This window comes from Falco rusticolus, chromosome 9 (assembly GCF_015220075.1).
Source record: "Falco rusticolus isolate bFalRus1 chromosome 9, bFalRus1.pri, whole genome shotgun sequence".
NCBI lineage: Eukaryota > Metazoa > Chordata > Aves > Falconiformes > Falconidae > Falco > Falco rusticolus.
The window spans coordinates 23,178,501-23,198,440 of NC_051195.1; the positions used below are offsets into that span (position 1 = coordinate 23,178,501).

The 19,940-nt window shown below is 46.5% G+C and overlaps 1 protein-coding gene across 2 annotated transcripts in view; it reads right to left on the reverse strand.

Annotated features, from left to right (window-relative positions):
* RNLS (renalase, FAD dependent amine oxidase) overlaps positions 1-19,940 on the reverse strand; it is a 76,023-nt gene that overhangs the window by 8,731 nt on the left and 47,352 nt on the right. Inside the window, exon 5 of one of the 2 annotated variants that reach the window (XM_037400674.1) lies at positions 9,630-9,803. The exons of the other annotated variant lie outside the window; for it this stretch is intronic. Within the exon in view, the coding sequence (XP_037256571.1) occupies positions 9,630-9,803 (174 nt within the window). The remainder of the gene's footprint in view (positions 1-9,629; positions 9,804-19,940) is intronic. 2 annotated transcript variants of the gene reach the window in all.

The window sequence follows — 19,940 nt, forward strand, 5'->3', positions numbered from 1 at the left end:
CGAGTAAACCTGTGATTTCCCTCCCAACGCTTTTAGATCAGGCCACAACAGCTAGCTTAAAATGATGACTTCTGGTAGTGCTTCTCATGAGTTTTTGATTTCCTTTATTTCTGGCAAGGATGCAAGCCATCCACAGCCATGCTAGCAGATGACGAAGTAGCATAGGAGATGTGGCAAGCCCGGGAATGCTCAGCAATGCGAGGGTTAATCATGTGAGGGCTGAATGGAAGCAACATAAAAGCTTTCATCTGCTCCCAGTTCTCCCCCCACCTCATCCCAGCTGCATGGCAATTAATCTGATCCGTTGATGCGATGGAAGGCATGAGACGTTGGTAGATCAGAGCTAGTGAGACAGCAGAGTTGGCGGTAGCTTATATCTACTTAATGAGCAAGGAGCCACTCTGCCAGGGCTGGCAACATCCTGGGCGTCCACAGTTGCTGAGGGGCCCCACTGAAAACCTACAAGCAGCGAGCTTGTGCCTGGCTCTCCTTCCTCTGTCCAGCCCATGCTGCACTGTCTCAGGGGTGACACTGGCTGCAGGGGCTGGGTGCCTGTCCCCACCCCCACCTCCCCATCCGTCCCTGAACCCTCCGGTCTGCATCTGTTGATTCGCACCTGGAGGACAGTGGCATTCTGTGCAGAGACCCTGCTCAGGCTGCGGCCAGGGAGGGAAGCACCAGCATCATCTTGTGCAGCAACAGCAGTTTGGCAGATGCAGTTTGTGCCTGAGGTTCAGGCTGGCCTCTTCCCAGTGGCACAGGGAAGAAGCAATACTATAATTACAGGTTTCCTTTCCTTCCACGTTAAGTTTTCCTTGTTTTACTGATAATTTCTTTTGCTCTGCTGCATTGTGTAGGACCAACACAGGCAGCTTGTAGATACAAAGTGACAAATGTGAGGATAAACACATTCCTTTTGAGATTTATTTTGCTTCCATGTAAACAGAAAAGAACTGTGCAATCTTTGGCGCACCACCCCATGCAGTCCAGTGTCCCATCTGTGACAGGGAAGGTGTGCAGGAGCCGCTACATCCCTGCCTGGCTCGGCAGCAGTGGCTGGGGAGGAGCAGACCCTGCAGGCTGAGGAGTGTCTGGCTTGTGGGGATGTGAAGAGGGGCACAGCCAGGCCCTGATGTGGGTCCCACAGGAAGGGATCTAACTGTATCTTCCACATCCTAAATAAAATGTGACAGAGATGACAAAGCCAGAACTTTCTTGTAAGTTTAAAGCAACAGGACAAGGGCTAATGGGCACACCTAAAACTAGAGAAAATCCCAACTGACATGAGGATACAGCCCCTTCCCATGTGAGCAGGCCATCCCTAGGATGGGGCCCTGAGTGGTGGGTGGTCTCCGTCCTTCGGGACTGCCCTGACTTGACCTGCTGTAGCTGTGATGTCTGGTGGGACCAGGGCCAGGTCAGAGAGCCCCACCTCTATGCCTCCAGCTGGAACCTGGTAGGTTTGTACAAGCCCACAAAAACAGCTGAGGAAGACCTCCAGCACTGAGTAGTGTGAAGTACAAGCTGTCTCAGGTAGAGAACACATCAGCTATCTGGAAGGGGTGTCAAGGACAGAAAGCCTGAAAGCAATTAGAGCTCACCATCCACTGCACTTCAGCCAGTTATAACCATGAATTAAGCACTAGCGAAGTCTCCTCATGTTGAACTCTCTGGGTCTTGAGCTGCAACCTGGGAATGAGGGGAAAGGTGTCTGGATTGTGAGCAGGAGAAGGCAGTCATCAGCTTCTTAACATTTCAGGACTGTCTCAAAGCTTGTCATTAATTCCCAGCTGGAGGAATCACACAGGCTATGTAAAGAAAGAGAAGGACAGAATGCTGACAGTGAGAATTTATGCAGGATTAAGCCTGTTAGGAGTATTATCTTCCAGAAAAAATGATGGGGCTAATAAAAGATGCCCTGGAGAACAGCACAGAGAACAGAGCCCAAGGATACTTCCCCAGCCCCGTGGCTTGTGGCTCAAGAGCATAGCATCTGGTGTCTGAAAGACGGCTCCTAGCTTTGAATAACACGTTTAGTGCAGAATTGTAAGATGGAAGAGCATAGTGTCCTGAGTGAAGCTGCTCAGCAAAGCTGCTTGGCCTAGGAGCATAGCTGTCACTATCACAGTGAGGTAAAAATACTTGTGGGTGAATTCCTCTGTGCACTCTGTTCTGCAGGACAGTGACAATATGAACAGCCTGCAATGCCAAGTCCTCCCACAGTGACCTCCTTCTGCCCTAGGAAGTTCTCAGATGATATTAGGGGTGTCAAGTCAGCTCCTGTGGTGGCCACGTCCTCCTTACCACCAGTCTCAGGGAAGTAAGGGGACAGAGAGATCACTAAAGCATAAACACAATAAAACAAAACTTCTCAGAGAAAGCCCAAAGTGGATTAACTGTCCACCAAAATCTTCTCCCTTGCAAAATGCAAAAGCTACTTTTCTCTGGTGAATCTATGCCAAGGTCAGAGTTCAAAGTCCCTAAATTCAGAGGACATTTTAGAAATTAGCTGTGATCCCTGGAATCCAAAGAGGCCTGAACTTTTCTTAGCAGGGAGAACACTATCAGAGCCTGCAAGTCATAGGATTCATTTGGCAAATGGTCAGGATGATATCTATCATGCTCTGGGAATGTGGCAAGTTGAAAAGTAACTGTGGAAGGGGAGGAAGTGGCAGGTTACATGTATTTCAAAGCACCAGGAAGGGAACAGACCACAGTGCTCTTGGGACTATACTAATGGCAGAAGATACCCTAAGAAGGACCCATCTGCCCTTCTGACACTGCCTGTGCAGCTAGCCATGGAGACTTGGCAAAGATTTCTCCTACTGCCCCCAAGAAAGCAGAAGTCAACAGGCTTTGTCTCAACAATAATATACTAGGAGAGAAAATCATATCTGAGGGCCACTATGGAGCACATCTTGCTGTTGCTCAGCTGAAAGGCGTTGAAGCAAGAAACCCCATACTGCAAGGGACACAGTGTCCACTGAGGTGCCAAGGACAGTATGCTCAGAAAGGCTGATCAGCTCTGAACTTAGAAGTAGTTGCACTGGTCTAGGGCTGGAGCACATTTGTGGGGAGGCATGAGGCAGCACGGGCTGCAGTCTGCATGCCCTGGAAGTGCCTTGTGTCTCACAGGCTCTGCAAAGCCTGTAAATCCACTGACCCTTGGGAGAATGAGATCTGCTTTGATAAAGGCATAAAAATAAGTAGGCAAAACCTGCAGATCACTTCCATAGATACATCCCCAAAAGGTACACAAAAAGTACAGTAAATTTTTACTGGTTAGCTGTGCTGACATTAAAACTTGCTGGACACCAAATATAGACAAACCTTGAAGAACTGCCTGTGTTCACCACAGGGGCTTGGTTGGACTCACCTCCCAGTTAACTTATTAGTGTGTTCAGTAAATATTCACCAGAACATTGTCTACCTCAGAGTCACAGGACTTAGGGAAGGAGGGACCTCTGGAGGTCTCTAGTCCAACCTCCTGCTCAAAACAGGGGCCAGCTTCAAAGGCAGATCATACTCCTGCTTTTTGAGTGCTCAGCTGAATGGCTGGGAGTCCCTCCAGCACAGGCACGGGCACCATGTCTTTCCTTCTTAGGGGAATGATCCCAGGGTTATAAACTAGTCTCCAGAAGAGACCTGTATACGGATCTGACAGGTGCACATCTTCCACAGCAACATTTTCTTCCTTCCTAGAGGAGCACTGTCAAGTATTTTTCTCGTGTTCCTGCCCAAAACCTGGAGTTAGAACAGACACCGATAAAAAACAAGACATGGTTGCTCCCCTCCCCTCAGGATTTTTTTCATCTTACTGGGGAGATGTGTTTTGCTATCCAAAACCCATTCTGGTCCTGGGTAGCATGAGGGAAGGGAAATGGATTCATCACTGCCGTGCTAAACAAACCATCGAAGCTAGGCTGTAAAGGAAATGCTGCTGGGTTAGCACAGAGGGCAGCAGATGCTGGACACCTCCCGGATGGCTGGAACTGTACCCCTGCTCTCTGAGAGGGTTCAGCAGGCTGACAAAAGAGAAGTCAACATGCAGGCTTCATAAAACTATACGTAAAATGAAAAAAAGAGCAGTTATTAAATTTACCACACCTAGCAAACGAGCAAGAGATATGGAGGTTTGCTTTCAAAACGTCACGCTTCTATTTAACAAAGAGGTTAGCGAGCTTCCCAAGTTATCCTCAGAAGTTCCTGTGGTTCGTATGGTCCCATATTCCCCCTGGAATAAAATCTGCTCTATCTCACAAGGCATGTTTTGGAAAAGTCCATGTAAAGAACGGTGCTGGCTTTTTTATATTCAGAAATTCAGCATTTCATTAGCCTTACAGACAGTTTCTGATTAGTTTTCTAAAAGGCAGGCAGGGCAGGCAGAGGATTACAAAGCAATTGGCCATGTAATGAGATGAAAACCTAAATAACTCTTTTTAACTCTTCCATCTTCCTAAAAATTCTTATTTTGGTACTGAGAAGATAAAGGAATCTGTATTTTAAAATTAAAAAGGATATTCAAGAATTACACTGATCTTGAAAACCTGTAAGACGAATCTTCCCTTTACATTATATAAGCTTGCAATCCTGAAGCGAAAGAAGGGAACTGCTTCCATTTTTATGTGTCATCTATCTTTAGTCCTCCAAAATGCAAAGAGATGCAAAGACTGCGGTATTACAGAAATGAGGCTTGAAATAATTTATACTGAAGAATTCCCACTGTCCCCCCGACCAGTTATAAATATTGATGGGGTGTTTAAAGCAGCCAATCACACAAATATTTAATATTCATACATATCGCACAGGGAATTTAACATACACTTCTTGTAGGCTCTTCCTTACGTAACATTTGAGCGCATTACCTCTGCGGACGGAGACACAATTTTATGAACAGTAGCCGAGATCCTCAGCTGATGCAAAAAGCCCTCCTTCTCAGAGGCTCAGCACACTCCAGATTACATTGATAACAGAAGTATCAAAGAAACAGCTTTATTATTGATTCTTCTGCATAAATCAGGAAGAAAACAGATGTCATCCGTAGCTATCAGTAAGGAACTGCGCTGTGTCACAACGAAGCCAACTAATGGTAGCATGTTGTGCCACAGCAAGGAGCTGCCAGGGGCTCCCCGGGTGCTGGTGCCTTCCCCAGCGGGCTCAGCCATGCATGGGACAGGTTCGCTACCTCCTCCCCATCGCAGCAAGGTTTACTCCTTTGCAAAAGACTGTATTTCTCTCTAGCAGTGTAAACAAAGACAGATCTCTTTCTTTGTTGAGAAGTCATGTTGTTCTGCCTCACCCACCTGGACTGCCAGAAAGATGGCACGGTCACCTGCCTTGTTCTTCACTACAGAAGTCCGGGGGACATGCTGACCAGAGTTATGTTGAATGCAAACTTACAATTTAGAGTATCATTACACTACAAAACTTGAAGAACCAGCAACATTTGAGCAGTCTACGCAAAGGAATTAATGAGAAACCAAAAAGAGAGGTGATGCTGCCACGTCTTCTAGCAAGAAAAGGCTTCATGAGTTTACAAGTGCCATGCCACAAGCAGCAATTCAGAGCACTGCAGCTTATCACAATGCAGCAAAGTGTGAGTGCTCCTTAGGGAAGTGTGTGGCTCCGAGAGCAAGCAAAGGCTGAGATTTCTGGAGAATTACAGACTGCAACTCACTGGCTCTGCTAACAAACCCATCCTATTGTATAATTATAACAAGGCTGCTTGAGGTATTTTTCACCGGTAAAATGTGAAACTTCCATAAGAGATTTACATCTCTGCTTTACTAAATGCATCAAAGCAGGGATTACCACATCTCAAGCAAACAAAAAGGACAGTTTGGACTTTTATAGTGAAAGCCAGACTTTGCCTTTCGGTCTTTGAGGGCTAGACTACTTGCTTTTAGGTAGACATTATTTAGATGTAGCTATTTTTTGTATAATGAGGTGTTTAACGAAGAGTCTTTTAGTAGAAAGCTAGAGTTATTTTCTTTGGATCTCTATAGTTCAATGCTGTTTACTAAAACATTACTATTTGAGGTGGTAACAAGGGTTGAATAAACCTCCATCAATTGTGGATACATCGAAGTAGGTGTAGAAACACCAGAAAAATCAAATTTATGTTCGTGTCTGATCCACTAATCACTTTTACTTATGCTTAGAGAACTTATGCTTAGGAGCAGTCATGCTCCTCTGTCTGTTGAAGATGTACTCCTGGTAAGCCCTGCAGCCACTTCTGATGGGCAGCAAAGTAATTTTCTCTCTTAAGATTAATACAGTGGAGGGAAGGATGCATGCAGGCGCTTGAGAAATAACAAACTGAATATACAGAGACAGTGCATACAGCATAGAAGGGGAATGGTAGAAGTGGGACCATTCACCCAGGAGACACAACATAAATCTTAGCCTGAGCATTTCTGCTTTCTCTCTCTGAACGCTACCTTTTTAATTATCACCATTGTCTTCTTCAGATGAATCATGGTCAATCAGGGTTGAAGAATGGAAGAACGGGAAGACTGATAAATAAGTGGAGCACAGTGTTAAAACATCAGCAATGGCACCCCAAAAAAACAGCAAACAAGGGACAGTGAGGTACTGCGGTACCTCCCATTGAAATGTTCTGGAGGACAGTCAGACGCATGGAAAAAAACCAATCCCAAATGCAAAATACTTGTGTATGTGCTAAACAAACATAAAGGCACTTTATATTCAAGTGTTTTGGCTGCAGTACTCCATATGTGTAAGTTTCACGTTCAGCCCCTCTTGTCCATGTTGTCTTATAGTATATATGTGTATGTGCGTCTATTATCAGCAGAGCTGTGCATGTGTTTGAAGAAAAGCGAATCACTTGGTTACCACTTTTGATTTTTATACTCCTGTATGTCAGCATCACCAAACACAATACAGGCGTGCTTTCCAGCCCTCCTGTGCTCAGCTCGGGTGCTCACAGCGAGAAATACTGCTCTAGCTAACACGTACTGCTCTCTCCCTAGTAATACTTTTCCTGGAACGAACTGCAAATCTGCAAAATGCAAGTTCACCAGGAAAGACAGCACAGTCAAGGCAGCTGGTTGACTGTTTATGTGTCACAAGGAGGGTCCTACCGGAGAGAAATCATCTTCAGTTGCTGACCCCCAGCTTGTTTCAGTCCTGTGAAGGTATACAATTTGCTCTTCTTAGAAAAATTTGCTCATATCAACAGATCTCTCCCATAATATGAGGGAAATTTCAGTGAGAAAGGTATGTGTCAACACTGATGTTCTGGTTGTTTCTATGTATTTGTTAACAATATGCCACAAATAATGTTTTCTATTTGGTTAAATTGCCTTTGGAGACAGCAAAGACACTGTACTTAGCTATTTGATAATTCCATTATAATTCCATATTTGTTATTCTCAATGCTGGCACTTTGAGACCACACATGTAAACAGGTAAGGAAAGGATGGGTGAACTTCTCCCCTGGGCTGTGTCCTCTTCAGGACAGATAGAATCAGGCAGCAGGGAGGGACAATACAAGTAGGTGCTATTAACTATCAAGTACTTATTCTTAAACACAACAATGGTGATATAATCTTAGATGCAAGATCATCTACAACTGCATATTGTCAGTAACAGGAGACAATGCCAGAGACAGAAAAAAAAAATCACTCTGTATTTGGCTTTCCTTACACTCTTTTTTTACATATTCACTATTGGTCCCTGCTGGAAGAAGCATATCAGGGTGGATACATCTTTCTTTTGGCCAGTTCAGCCATTCTTTTGTTTTATTTTCCCTCTTTTCAGATGAACAGGCTAAATAACAAAATCAGGCTTCCACAACAGTGAGTTGATTCATTTTTCCAACTCCTTTGCTCCCAGCACAAACTGCTGTTGCTGGAGGCACTTAAGAGACATTGCTACACAGGTGGCTTCGGTGCAAAGAAGGGCATATTGGGATGAGCTGACTTAAACTGTACTACCATCACAACAAGGAGGAGTGCGAGGTCCCGTGCCTGACACAGGACAACCCCATGCATCAGTCTGGCTTAGCAACAGACTGTTCTGAAAAGATCCTGCTGGTTATGGTGGACCCACCATTGAATGTAAACCAGCAGTGCAAAGGTGGCAAACCACAGCATATCAGGGCCTTGAGCAACATGATCCAACTTCACAGCTGGATCTAACTTCAAACCTTGCGTGGGGGTATGACCAGATGACCTCCAGTGGTCCCTTCCAGCCTGAATGGCCATGTATCTAACTGGTAGAGGCAGACAATGGAACAGGAGGCAACATCCAGAGGTTAAGCTTTGGGAAGTTCAGACTGCAGATGAAGAAACTCTTTTCCCTAGCAGAGATGCAGCCCTGGGACAGGTCACCAGCAATGTGGGGGATTCCATCCTCAATTTTTTTAAAACCTCAGCTAGACAAAGCATGGCTGCCCTGACCTTGTGTTAGCAGAGCCTGCTGTGAGCGGGAGCTGGAGCAGAGATCTTCAGAGGTCCTGGTCACCAGTGCCACTGTTACATGGTGGCACTCCCTCATGATAGTTTATTGCATGTTTACAGTGTAAGAGAGGGAAGGCATGCCCAACCTTATGGCTGTTTTCTAGCATGGTGACAGCATGCAGATGCAAGGGTGATGGGCACAGTTTTCAGTGCCCTGCCCAGCAGGTACTAATATCACTTATGCCTGCAGACTGCAGGCACGAAGCAATGAATTCTGACTGAACAAGGAAGACTGCAAACAGAAGTCTCCCAGGCCTAAATTTGAACATATTTTAGTGCAGTGAATTTGGTAATAATAATTAGACTGCATTAGACAGCAGTTGATTATGAAAATCCTTCCTTATTCTGTGACAGTGAGTCACAGTGCTTTGTAGGTCACCACAAAGGTGGGTAGGTTTTTACCCCCACTCTACCGATGTGGTTAAACCTCGTCATTGTCCCAAAGTGAGCAAGTAACAGAATCAGGAAGTCTTTTCAGCTCCTAACGAACTTGATTAAACTCAAATGCTAGCAGTTTTTCTTAAGCTATTCTATGCCAACAGAGTCTTGGTACATGAAATACATTTAATAAATAAAACATACACTTACTCGACTGCCATCTTCCAAAAACATATGAGAAGTGTCTGCCTTGTGGGATGTTCTCCAAGCTTTAGCGAGCAGCCGTACTATGTGCAGCCATTTCAAGGATTTTCCATAATTGTAAAAGCACACTGGCTAACTCTGAATTAGACTGAACAGCCTCAATTATATAACTCATTACTACTTCCAAGCATGCTTAGTGGAAAGAACAGGAGTTGTAAAGTAACGGATGATGGGAGATAAATTGGCATGTGTATGAATCAATGTTTAAACAAAGGAACTCCAGCTCTTTCTTGGAATAGCAACATTTTGATGTCTCAAATCCCCTGACACTGGTTTCATAAATGCAGTAACATAAACCATGTGCTGGGTGGTGATTTTCTGAGGACCTTCCCGCTTTCATTGTGTATTTTATTACAGGCCAAATGTGACATTAAATGCTATCCGCTGTGGCTTGGAGTTAAATACTTGCTCTGTTCAGAATAGCAACACTCAATTAAACAGCATGTTTCATGATCTACACCCTCTATTGTCACTGTGTTTAAGGGAAATAATGGGAGCACTGACCTATATTGCGTTTCTTATTATCGATGGAGATGAAGCGTATGCAGGGATTATCGGTGATGTACTGTGCAGCCCAGGGGACATCAATCCATGTACCGGCTTCATAAAAAAGTCCCAGAGCATAGCGGGAGGAGTAGCTCACAGATTCCAGTTGCTGCTTTTGACTTTCATTAATTACTGTGGAAAAAAAATATAAAAATCAGACAATCCCTCTTCTCTCAGAACATTAAATATGTGAGTGCTGTGGTTAAGCTGATTATTCTTTCCTGAAAATGACCAGACTGCTAAAACTAAGAATTTAATATTAAGCTTAGTGCTTTGTAATATTTTTTCTGGGACACCTCTTCATGAAGTTTTAATGGCGCATTATGTAGAGTACGTCCTTCACACGCAACCCTCCCCCATCTGTTGGCCGTTTATTTCCCAGTTCTCCGCTAGTTGCCTCTGACTTGAAACATCAATGAGTGGTGACTTTTTTCCAAATCTTTTCTCAAAGGGTGAATAAATGGGAATAAGAGGTTTGGGTGGCCTCTAGAACACCAAGTAAATGATTATATGACTCTTCAAAAACCCAATGACTTCACATACCAACAAAATGAACATAGGGACTCTTGAATCTCTGGGGAAAACAGCCCTGCAGCTTATGTGTTGCAATTCAAATGGATAAAGAAAACTCTGCACTTCAGCATACAAAGGGTCCATAACGAAGTTCAGCTCCTTCAGCTGCAGGTATCTGAAAGCAGTTTAAAAAATTTCAGAGCAAATATGAATCCAGTCCTTCCCATGATTAATTCTTCTATCTTCCAATTACAGCAAGATTTTTTTTGCCTCAATTTTATAATCTTCATAAAAAGCTGCACAAAGTAATATTAGCCCCACTGTGCATTCAAATACTATTTTATTTCATGCTAAAGAGAAATGCAGCAGTTTGACAAATTGTGGAGTTAGGTACATGTCTCTTCCTATTACCAAATGGACAGGCAGTGCTTCTGTGAGCAGGAGCAGGATGTGCAAAGACAACATCACAACAGTCTCCCACTTGCATGTGAAACTGCATGCTCCATTGTGCTTGCTTGGAGATTTGATATTGAGAGGCAAATGGAAAACAATCAAGGTGCTTCATTGTATGCAAAATTCAGCCAACCTAAGGAACATCTTGTACGAAGAAAGGAGCAGCTGATGGCTACATCCACCATGGCACTTCCCACAGGCAGCAAGTCAGGTACTGAGTGGTACCTTCAGAAAGACTTCAGCTGAGTCCTGCCCCAGACAGACCAGCACCACGCATGGGGTAGGCTGGGATGGGCTGGAGGGGGCAGCTCTCCATGCAAGGCTCTGCATGTGAGAGGCATCTCAAGACTCATGCACAGCAAGCTGGCTAGGAGTCACGGCAGTGAAGGCCAACCAGCCCAGCATGAGAGCATCTAGCAGATATTATTACCCTCGAGCAAGGCCACATCTGGCCACACTGTGCGTTTTTTTGTGGCCCCCAGTACAAGGAAGACAACAAGAAACAGGGTAAGGTCCTGAGCAGGGTCACTAATGTGGTCCACTGAAGGGGGTCTCCATTCCCGGGGACTGCCCCAGCTCACCAGGGAGATGGCCCTGAACAACTTGCTGCAGCTGTGGTGTTGGACCTACTGGGAGCAGTATTAGGCTGGAGACACTCAACCTCGGTGCCTCCAGCTGGAGCTGCATACCCTACTCATGCCACAGTACTTCATAGAAGAACACTGTCTTCATGACTGACCTTGCTGTCACGACAAATGCCGCTCCTTCTCAGACCTTGCAATGAGAATGGCTTCATTACACACTCGCTCCACCAGCACACACTCTGTGCCCGGGAACCAGTATTTCCTGCTGTGCCAAGGTGAGACCCTAGGAATCAGGGTTATACATCAAACCTCCACGCATGGTGCTGTGACACTGGCACTCCCGACTTATGCAGTGCCGGCCAGGGCAGGGGTCCAGCAGCACTGTCAAAGCGTTTTCCAGCAGGATGCCTATTTTAAAGCACATTGAATCATGCTGAGAAGTCCTTGCAACAGCTGCCATTAAACCTGCGTAGCTGGTTTGCATGGCAAGGTTTTGGTAGCGGTGAGGCTAAAGGGGTGGCTTCTGCAAGAAGATGCCAGAAGCTTCCCCTATGTCCAATACAGCCAATGCCAGCCATCTCCAAGACGAACCCGCCGATGGCTGAGGCCGAGCTAATCAGCGATGGTGGCAGCACCTCTGGGATAGCATATTGGGGTGGCGGGGGGTGGAATATCTGCACCACTGAGAGAGAGGAGTGAGACTACGTGAGAGCAACAACTCTGCTAGGTCAGTGAAGAAGGAGGGGGAGATACCCACAGATATGCACTGGCAGCCCAGGGAGGACCCCATGCCAGAGCAGGAGGATGCCTGAACACAGCTGTGACCCGTGGGAAGCCCGCACTGGAGCCAGTTTTCTGGCAGGACTTGTAACCCTGCGAGGGACTCAGGCTGGAGCAGCCTGTTCCTGAAGGACTGCACCCCGTGGAAGGGACCCACGCAGGAGCAGTGTGTGAACTGTAGCCTGTGGGAAAGACTCAAGCTGGAGAAGTTCGTGGAGAACTGTCTCCTGTGGGAGGGACCCCACGCTGGAGCAGGGGAAGTGTGAGGAGGAAGGAGCAGCAGAAACAACATATGATGAGCTGACTGTAACCCCCACTCCCCATTCCTCTGTGCTGCTTGGGGGAAGGAGGTAGAGAAATCAGGTATTAAGTCTGGGAAGAAGGGAGGTGTGGGGGGAAGGTGTTTTTTCTGATTTGAATGGTAATAAATTAAACTAATTTTCCCCAAGTCAAATCCATTTTCCCATGACAGCAGTTGCTGAGTGATGTCCCTGTCCCTTTCTCGACCCATGAGCTTTTCATTATATTTTCTCTCCCCTGTCCAGCTAAGAAGGGGAGTGACAGAGTGGCTTTGGTGGGCACCTGGCATTCAGCCAGGGTCAAACCACCACAGCCTGTGAAGCCTACATACCACCGGTCTGCCTCAAGGTCCATTCCCACCACCACTGCTGGCATATGCCCTTCGCAAACAGCATCAAGGCTGCCTGCATATGGAGTCTATTTACTTGCAGAGGACAATGAGGAGGGGAGAGTGTCATTCCTGAGCCAGTCCCGGTAGAGAGGAGGTTCTGATGTCACTCCAGCTTTTACCAACCAATAGGTGACCATTTCAGCTGTGCAAGTCTACAGGTGCTAAGTCCAAACTCCTTGTCATGACTGGTCTATCCTGGCAACATTTCCATGTGGCCTCCCAAAATGTGCAGGGACTTGATTCAAGTCCCCATTTAGTGTCCTCCGAGAAGCTCAACAAGTAAGCCATAAAGCCTACTATGCCTCAGAAGCTTTGGTGAACCACCAGACAAGGTTTACCATGGATATGGAGTCCACTCTTCACAGACAGGTGCCTTCGACAGGAGGATGCATCATGGTCTGCCGTCACAATCTCTCACCTGAAACCCCACCAGGTTACTCATAGGTATCTGCCCCATCCCATTGTTTCTCTAGTTGTGTATTTTTTCCATGATGTCTCTCCACTCTATTCCTCTACATGTCATGGAGAAGATTGATTTCAGAGGCTGCTTTCTGCCTCCTCCCTTGAAACAGTGACCTCACGTACAGACTGCTCTCCTAACTGAGGTTCCTGGCTGGTCTCCCCCACTCCACCACACCCACACCAGCCTTACCTAATTACCAGCACACAAGAGGATCACAAGCCAGATTCCATCTCAAATCCCATCAGAAATAAACCTTGAAATGCCCCCAAGGAAAACGCTCACAAATTTTAACACAAATATGCTGAGAAACGTGAGGGGCAGAAAGAAACCCTCACCAGCTCATGAAAGCTGGGGAGACATAAGGAGGAGAAACCAGGCATCTGCCACTAGGGGTGGTGGCAGTGGAGCTGCCTTGACAGAGGAAGGCAGAGGACAGGCCTGCCCAGGAGGGTAGGACTGGCTGAGCACAACGGGGTCTGAAGAAGTTCCCTTTCCCTCTCCAGTCCAATGCCCGCTCTGAGAAGGTGTTGAGGGGGCCCATCTGGCTCTCATCTTGTCCCTGCACCTAGATCTTTCCAAGCAGGATCAACTCCTCTCCATGGAACACAGGAACTCCTCTAAGTGTTGTGTCAAAGACCCCTCAACCTCTGCTGTCACCTCCTCTTGACAAGGCTGCCTCCACGTAAGTTACGGCACGGTAGGGTTACCATTTGTTATACTGCTGGTCTGTGACCAAGACTCAGTAAAAGTTCAGCATGGAGAATGCTGTTGGTATCCTACTGCCTTGAGCGGGCTTCTGCAGCTCTCCGTGGAAGAACAACCCTGTACAACGTGCTCCACAGCTCTCCGTGGAAGAACAACCCTGTACAATGTGCTCCACAGAAAACCAGGAAGAGGTAGTTGCAAGAGCTGCTCTTCAAGGTCATTTGTTCTTGTTTCACCCTGAGCATGTCCCAGCTGAGGAACTGGTGTCTCCTGTCTCACCCCAAGACTCCAGAGGTGGTGCAGACATCCCATCTGTGTGCGCTGCCTGGCCAGCCAGCTCTGAAAGCCACAGTGTGCAGAGGACCCTGCCCAGGCTCGCTCTGCCTTCCTCTGGGCCAGGCTGCTCCCCTGGGGCCCTGGGCTCCTGGGTGCACAGGGCTCCACGCCAAACCTTCGGAGCAGCCTGGCAGGGCAGCTGCCTTGGGCTGCAGTGAGGCACTGGCTTTCATCCCAGCTTTTCATGCCATTCAAAGGTTTTGTGTTGACCTGGGCATTAGCAGGACTCCCCTGGCTCCATGAGTCTCCTGCAGGCTGTCATCTCCATCCTCCTCCATCCTTCCCCTCTTCCACAGCTTCTCTCCAGCTTCTGCAGCCCCCAGCACCAGGAGATTTTGCGGTGTGGCACCACCGCTTGGCAAAGCCTGCGACCAGGAGGGGAAGGGAGGGGATTAAGCAGGGACACAGGGTGAGCTGGAGGACTGCCCTGGAGAAAAGGACGCCAGCATGAGAGGACCTCGCACATCCCACCCCACTGGAAATGTTCCCCATCCTGTGATAACTTCCCACCCAAGCCATGAATTCAACAGCGCAGGCACATGGTGCCAGCATCCGGGAACTGTCTCGGGGGCTTGTTACTACCAAGTCGGAACCGTGATGTTAGCGACTTCAGCAGTGTTTGTTCCAGTTCCTCCTGGCAGACCACAAGAGCCCAGACAGGGAACTGCTGCTAAACACATGCTGCATGGTGGAGGGGACAGACCTTGTCCAGAAACCTCCCTGTCTTCTTTGAGGTAAGGGCTCTGCACAGTTGGGTTTTGAGATGTCCATCACCACCAGGCCCCTTCTTACAGTTATGATAATCACAACTTATTACGCATTCTTGCTGTGCTTCAAAAGAATACAAAAGCCCTATAAACAAGCAAATAAATACAAAGTTGCAATATCCCATCTAAAACACTACTCTTTGTCCAGGTTACTTTGGCAACTCACTTCCCCTTGGGGAAAAAAAAAATAAACAAGACCTCCTCCAGCCTGCAAAGCAAATTCCCTCAGCAAAGCTCAGCACACAGAAACCTCTGCACTGCAGGAACGCATCTGAGACAGGGATGAACTGCCCAGCTTGGGGGCTGCAGCTGCTGAGCTGCCTAAGCCCGTACCCTGCCTCTGCTCCGCAGCACACATGGGCTGCTGCAGGGGAAGGGACGGGCAAGTTTAAGTTTCCTCCGCAAATGGTTTATTACACAGAGCGCTTCAGCAGGTACAACCTTCACAACGTTAAGTGTTGCCAAAGCCGAGCCAGCCAGTTGGCTCTGAAGTACCTCGTTTAAGACTTAACGTCACTTTATGGCCTGTCTTCACAAGCTATAAAGTTTCAGAAGGTGTTAGGGGTCATTGGGGATGGGTGCTGAATAGCGGTGCAGTAATCAAAGATAAGTTACAATTTTATCAGCTTTCAGCATACATATACACATGGAGCTTGACCGGGGGATGCTGGCAAAAGCGGATGAAGGCAACGAGCCCAGCTGAGCAACCTCCCTCCCAGGAGAGGGAAGACAGCAGGCAGGCAGCTTTGAGGCTGTAGGCACCAGCCAGAAGTGACAGAACTGTGACTTAACAGATCAAAGGGCTGTAAACAGCTAGGGCGGCTCTTTCTCAGCAGCGAGGGAAGGAACAGCTTCGGGAAGAAGTTGCTTTTCAAAGCCTTGGGGAGATGGAATAACACACAGGCTAAGCACACCAGGTTATACTGCCCAGCGCCTGCAGGTGTTTCAGAAACAGTGACAGGCAGCTCAGCAACAAGAAGTGAACCCCAGAAACACTGAGGAGTTTCTCCACACTCAGTCCTACCCTGTCCTTGGATAAACCAGAGCTGGAAGGGAACCTGCAGAGTGGAAACAGAGGGGCAGCGCTGCAACGCTAACCACCCCACACACAAGTGCATTGGACTTATGGTCGGGCTCAGGCTCGAGGCAGCTGCAGCAGGTCGCTGGGGGCTGCGGCCGGGTGAGTTGGGGCATCCCCAGGGATGGGGATCCCCCATCACTCAGGGCCCCATCCCAGGGACGACCCACTGACATGGGGATGGGCTGTTCCCTTGAGGCCAGCCGGATTTTCCTGTGCTGCAGCTTGTGCCGGTGCCTCTGGTCTCTTTCTGACTATATCACAAACCAGAAATGACTAATACCCATTGTCTCCAACAGTCAGGTTTATATCTCAAAATTTAAAAGTGTTTTAATTCAGTTAATGATCTAAGTTTGCTAACCAATTTGCTTAATTATTGCTTAGGTTTTTTAGAAATAATGTCTGTGGTTCACTGGATTTTAAACTGCAAATCTGCAAAACTGAGAAATTTTGTATAGCTTGAGAAGACAGGCAATAATGTGATGTCAAGTTTGAAATCCAGCAACAAAAAAGCTGAACTGTATGCAAAAACAATGCTACGAGTTGTAAGACTAAGGTTCTTCCCCTGCTCCATCCATTACGTATTTTAGCAAGGCCAACAAGTTGATCTAAGGACAAGAAGACAGCCTTCATTTTGAATTTCCATACTTTTATTGGTTTAAATGAAAACCAGACTGTTGTTTTAATTTTGTGTATGAAACCACAAAATAACTACTAATTTTTCCCCTTCCAACAAAAATGGTTAAGATGATTTTAATAACATTTTGGAAAAAAACCCCAGCTTTCAAACCATGGAATTGTCCAGCATACAAGACTCAGCCATAGTGATATTTTTAAAGCAATGCATAAAGACATGAAAATCTTATATTTTCCACTGACAAATTCAACTACAGCTGCACTGCAAATGCCACTGAAGTAAATGTCCTCTGGAGATTTCATCACATCAAAGCAAGGGGCATGTATACTTTATTTGCTGTTTCTCTAGACACTGACGGCAGAGTGGATTACTTATCTGTAACACTCAATAAATATAGTTAAGGGCCTTTTATCTGCTGTTCCAGTACTTTAATGTCACCTCACTGCCTCACTCATATTGTGGGAAGGAGAGGACCCAGAGATCCCATTAGGGCCAGCAAGAGAGAGGAGAGCCAAGGCTTCAGCTGGCAGGCGGGGCGCACGGGCACCACGCCATTCAGGAGTGCAGGACTGAGCCCAGCCTACCATCACAGAGGCCAGAGAAGCAAAAATAAACCCAGCTGCTCCAATGGCCAAGAACCAACTAGGACTATCAAGGTTTAATCCTATATGTTTAGTCATTTGCCAGCAAGTAAGGGAGGGGATTGCAATATGCACCTTTACCTGCAGAAAGGCACTGCAGGAGCTAGGTAGCACCTCGATCATTGACCATCAGCTTGTGGCAGCTGTCAGAGGCTCCAGCAAGACTGGACTTGCAACTGCAATTTTGAGCAAGCAGAGATGAGGAAGAGACATGATGGGTTGGTAAAGGATTCAGGTCAGTCTGGTAACTGAAGCAGATAGGTTACCCGTAACTTCACACAAAGTCCCATGTACCTGTCACTGTAGGTCGCAGCTGCTGGGTACAGGGAGAACTGCAGAGAAAAGCAGATGCTACAATGTGAGATGCATTTTAAATAATACTTGTTTTGGAAACTTTGCTATTCCCAATTTCAGTACTTCTAAAAGCCTGTGGACACTTATCTCTCTATCAAGTCACCACATGATTTCAGAGCTCAGCTGGGATGCTTGTATCCAGCTCTTGCAATGCACGTAAGGGTGTGTGGGCAAACTTGGTTAAACAAATTGAGATCCTGGTTTGAGAGACTTCCAGGCATTAGAGTGAAAACACTCTTATTTTGTTTTACCGTCCAGTCTTGCTGGGTGGCACAGAGGATGTTGCATCCTGACAACTAGCAGCTCCAAAGAAGATAACAAACAACCAGATACAGTTCGTGTTTCAACGCACACAGCTATCACCCAATATATTCAAAATTGCTTACTAGGTATGACCAAGGTAACTGTAAAACTAGAGACATTGCCAGCCACTGAAGCACTAAAAAAACCCACCCTATAGCAGTACTTTTAAGAACTGAAAGTGAATGCTATTAGAGCAGCAAAATAAGAGGATGCTGGACTTGAAGTTTTTTTTCTTTTAGGAAAAGATCGCTCTTTTTAGTCTTAACTTCTTTTACTGGAAACTTCTTATTCTTCTAATTATCCAACAGCTTTAGCTTTGGTGGGAATAGTATTAGAACCTGGCTTGAGCTCTGTGATTTTTCCAGAGTATCCTTGCAATTCAGTGTAACTCCTGCTCCTTGTGGGCCTGCTTTCAGCACTTCCTTAAGCCATTCCTAGGAAGCAGGGTGGCACAGGTGTGTCTGATGGGACTAGCGGTTTCTGCTAACCACAAGAGTCCTGCTGGGGCTGTAAGCAATCAGGAAAAACGAAAATACTCTGAAGGATACCATAATTTGTATCAAGGGATGAAGCAGCCCCTTGTATCCACCCACAACCACTACAAGAGGGAAAAGGTGCTTCTATGGTTACCTTCTATTCCTCCCTGCTTGAGTTTTAGCAAGCAAAAACTTCAGCTGAAGCTTTGCCAGCGACCATGGCTTATGCGGTGCCTCAGTATCCACTCCTGCTTTGACACATTTGCAAAGAAAAATATCCCTTTCATCTGTTGAAAAGCTCAGCATCAAGGTTGGGCAGCAAGATGTCCCTGCATCCTGGGAAGAAACCAGCTATCTTTTGTCACTGCCCAGACACCCCCGGGTTTTCAGGACTTCAGCTTTGTCTTCTGGAAACAATACCAGTCCTGCCCAACTCTCATCTCCACCTGCCAGGGGATGGCACAAAGAGAAATAAAAACATCCTGCCCATTTTCTCTCCTACCTTCCAGAAAATTTTGTCAGACATATGGATTTAAGAAAACCTGACAAATTTATGAAGGATCTCGGTAGGTGTTGCCTATTTTCCAGCAGATGGATAAGCTGGTGCACAAGCCCCTCCCTGTAATTCCCTCGTACTCAATTCAGCCTTTAATTAGAAGGTTTCTTTCCACCTTCTTCATTTTTCCTATACCTTATTTCTGTGATGATACACTTCTGTCACAGCTATGCCTTCAATAACCCTGCCACTGATGCTATCCCCCGAAAGGTGTTGTTATTCCCTTAGACTGCTTTACTCAAGGTTTTCTTTGCAGCATCTTAGTGATACACTGACAGCAAATCTAAACGCATCAATCAGATGTTGTCAGTGACACAGTATTTGTAAGTGACTAGTGATCACCACTATTTTAAAAGTTAAAAAGGAAACTCCATGGTTAAACAGCAAAGATATTTTTAGCCTAGGTATCAAGTTAAGAGATTTTAGTAAGACGCTCACCCAGCAGAATAGGCAGCTCAGCTAAGTACCTGGAGATACAGCTTATTGTCACAGCTCACAAAGTGCTGCCATAGCTCTGTTCGGGAGATGAATTATTCAGGACGGCACATTACTATAACCTTCACACAATGAAGCCTCTGTGGATGGCAACCTCTTCTTCCTCAGCAGGCTTGTGGAAACCTTTCCTACTACTCCCCAGAGCAAGAAGCTGCTGCCCTGAGCTCTCTAGTTGAGCGGTGACAAAGGACAGACTTTTCAGACACTCCCCCTCTGCAGAGTCATCAACGCTGACACCGTGCCATGACACTGGCCCTCTGCCACCACATTGACCATTTCAAGATGCAGGCTGTTGCTGCCTTTGCGTAGGAGGGAGCAGAGGTTATGAGAAAGGCTTCGTTTTTAAGTTCAGCTTCCTTATCAAACAGCTCAAGATTTCTTAAAAAAGGCAGCATAACAGTTAAACACAGCCATGCCTGTATCTGCATTGAAATACT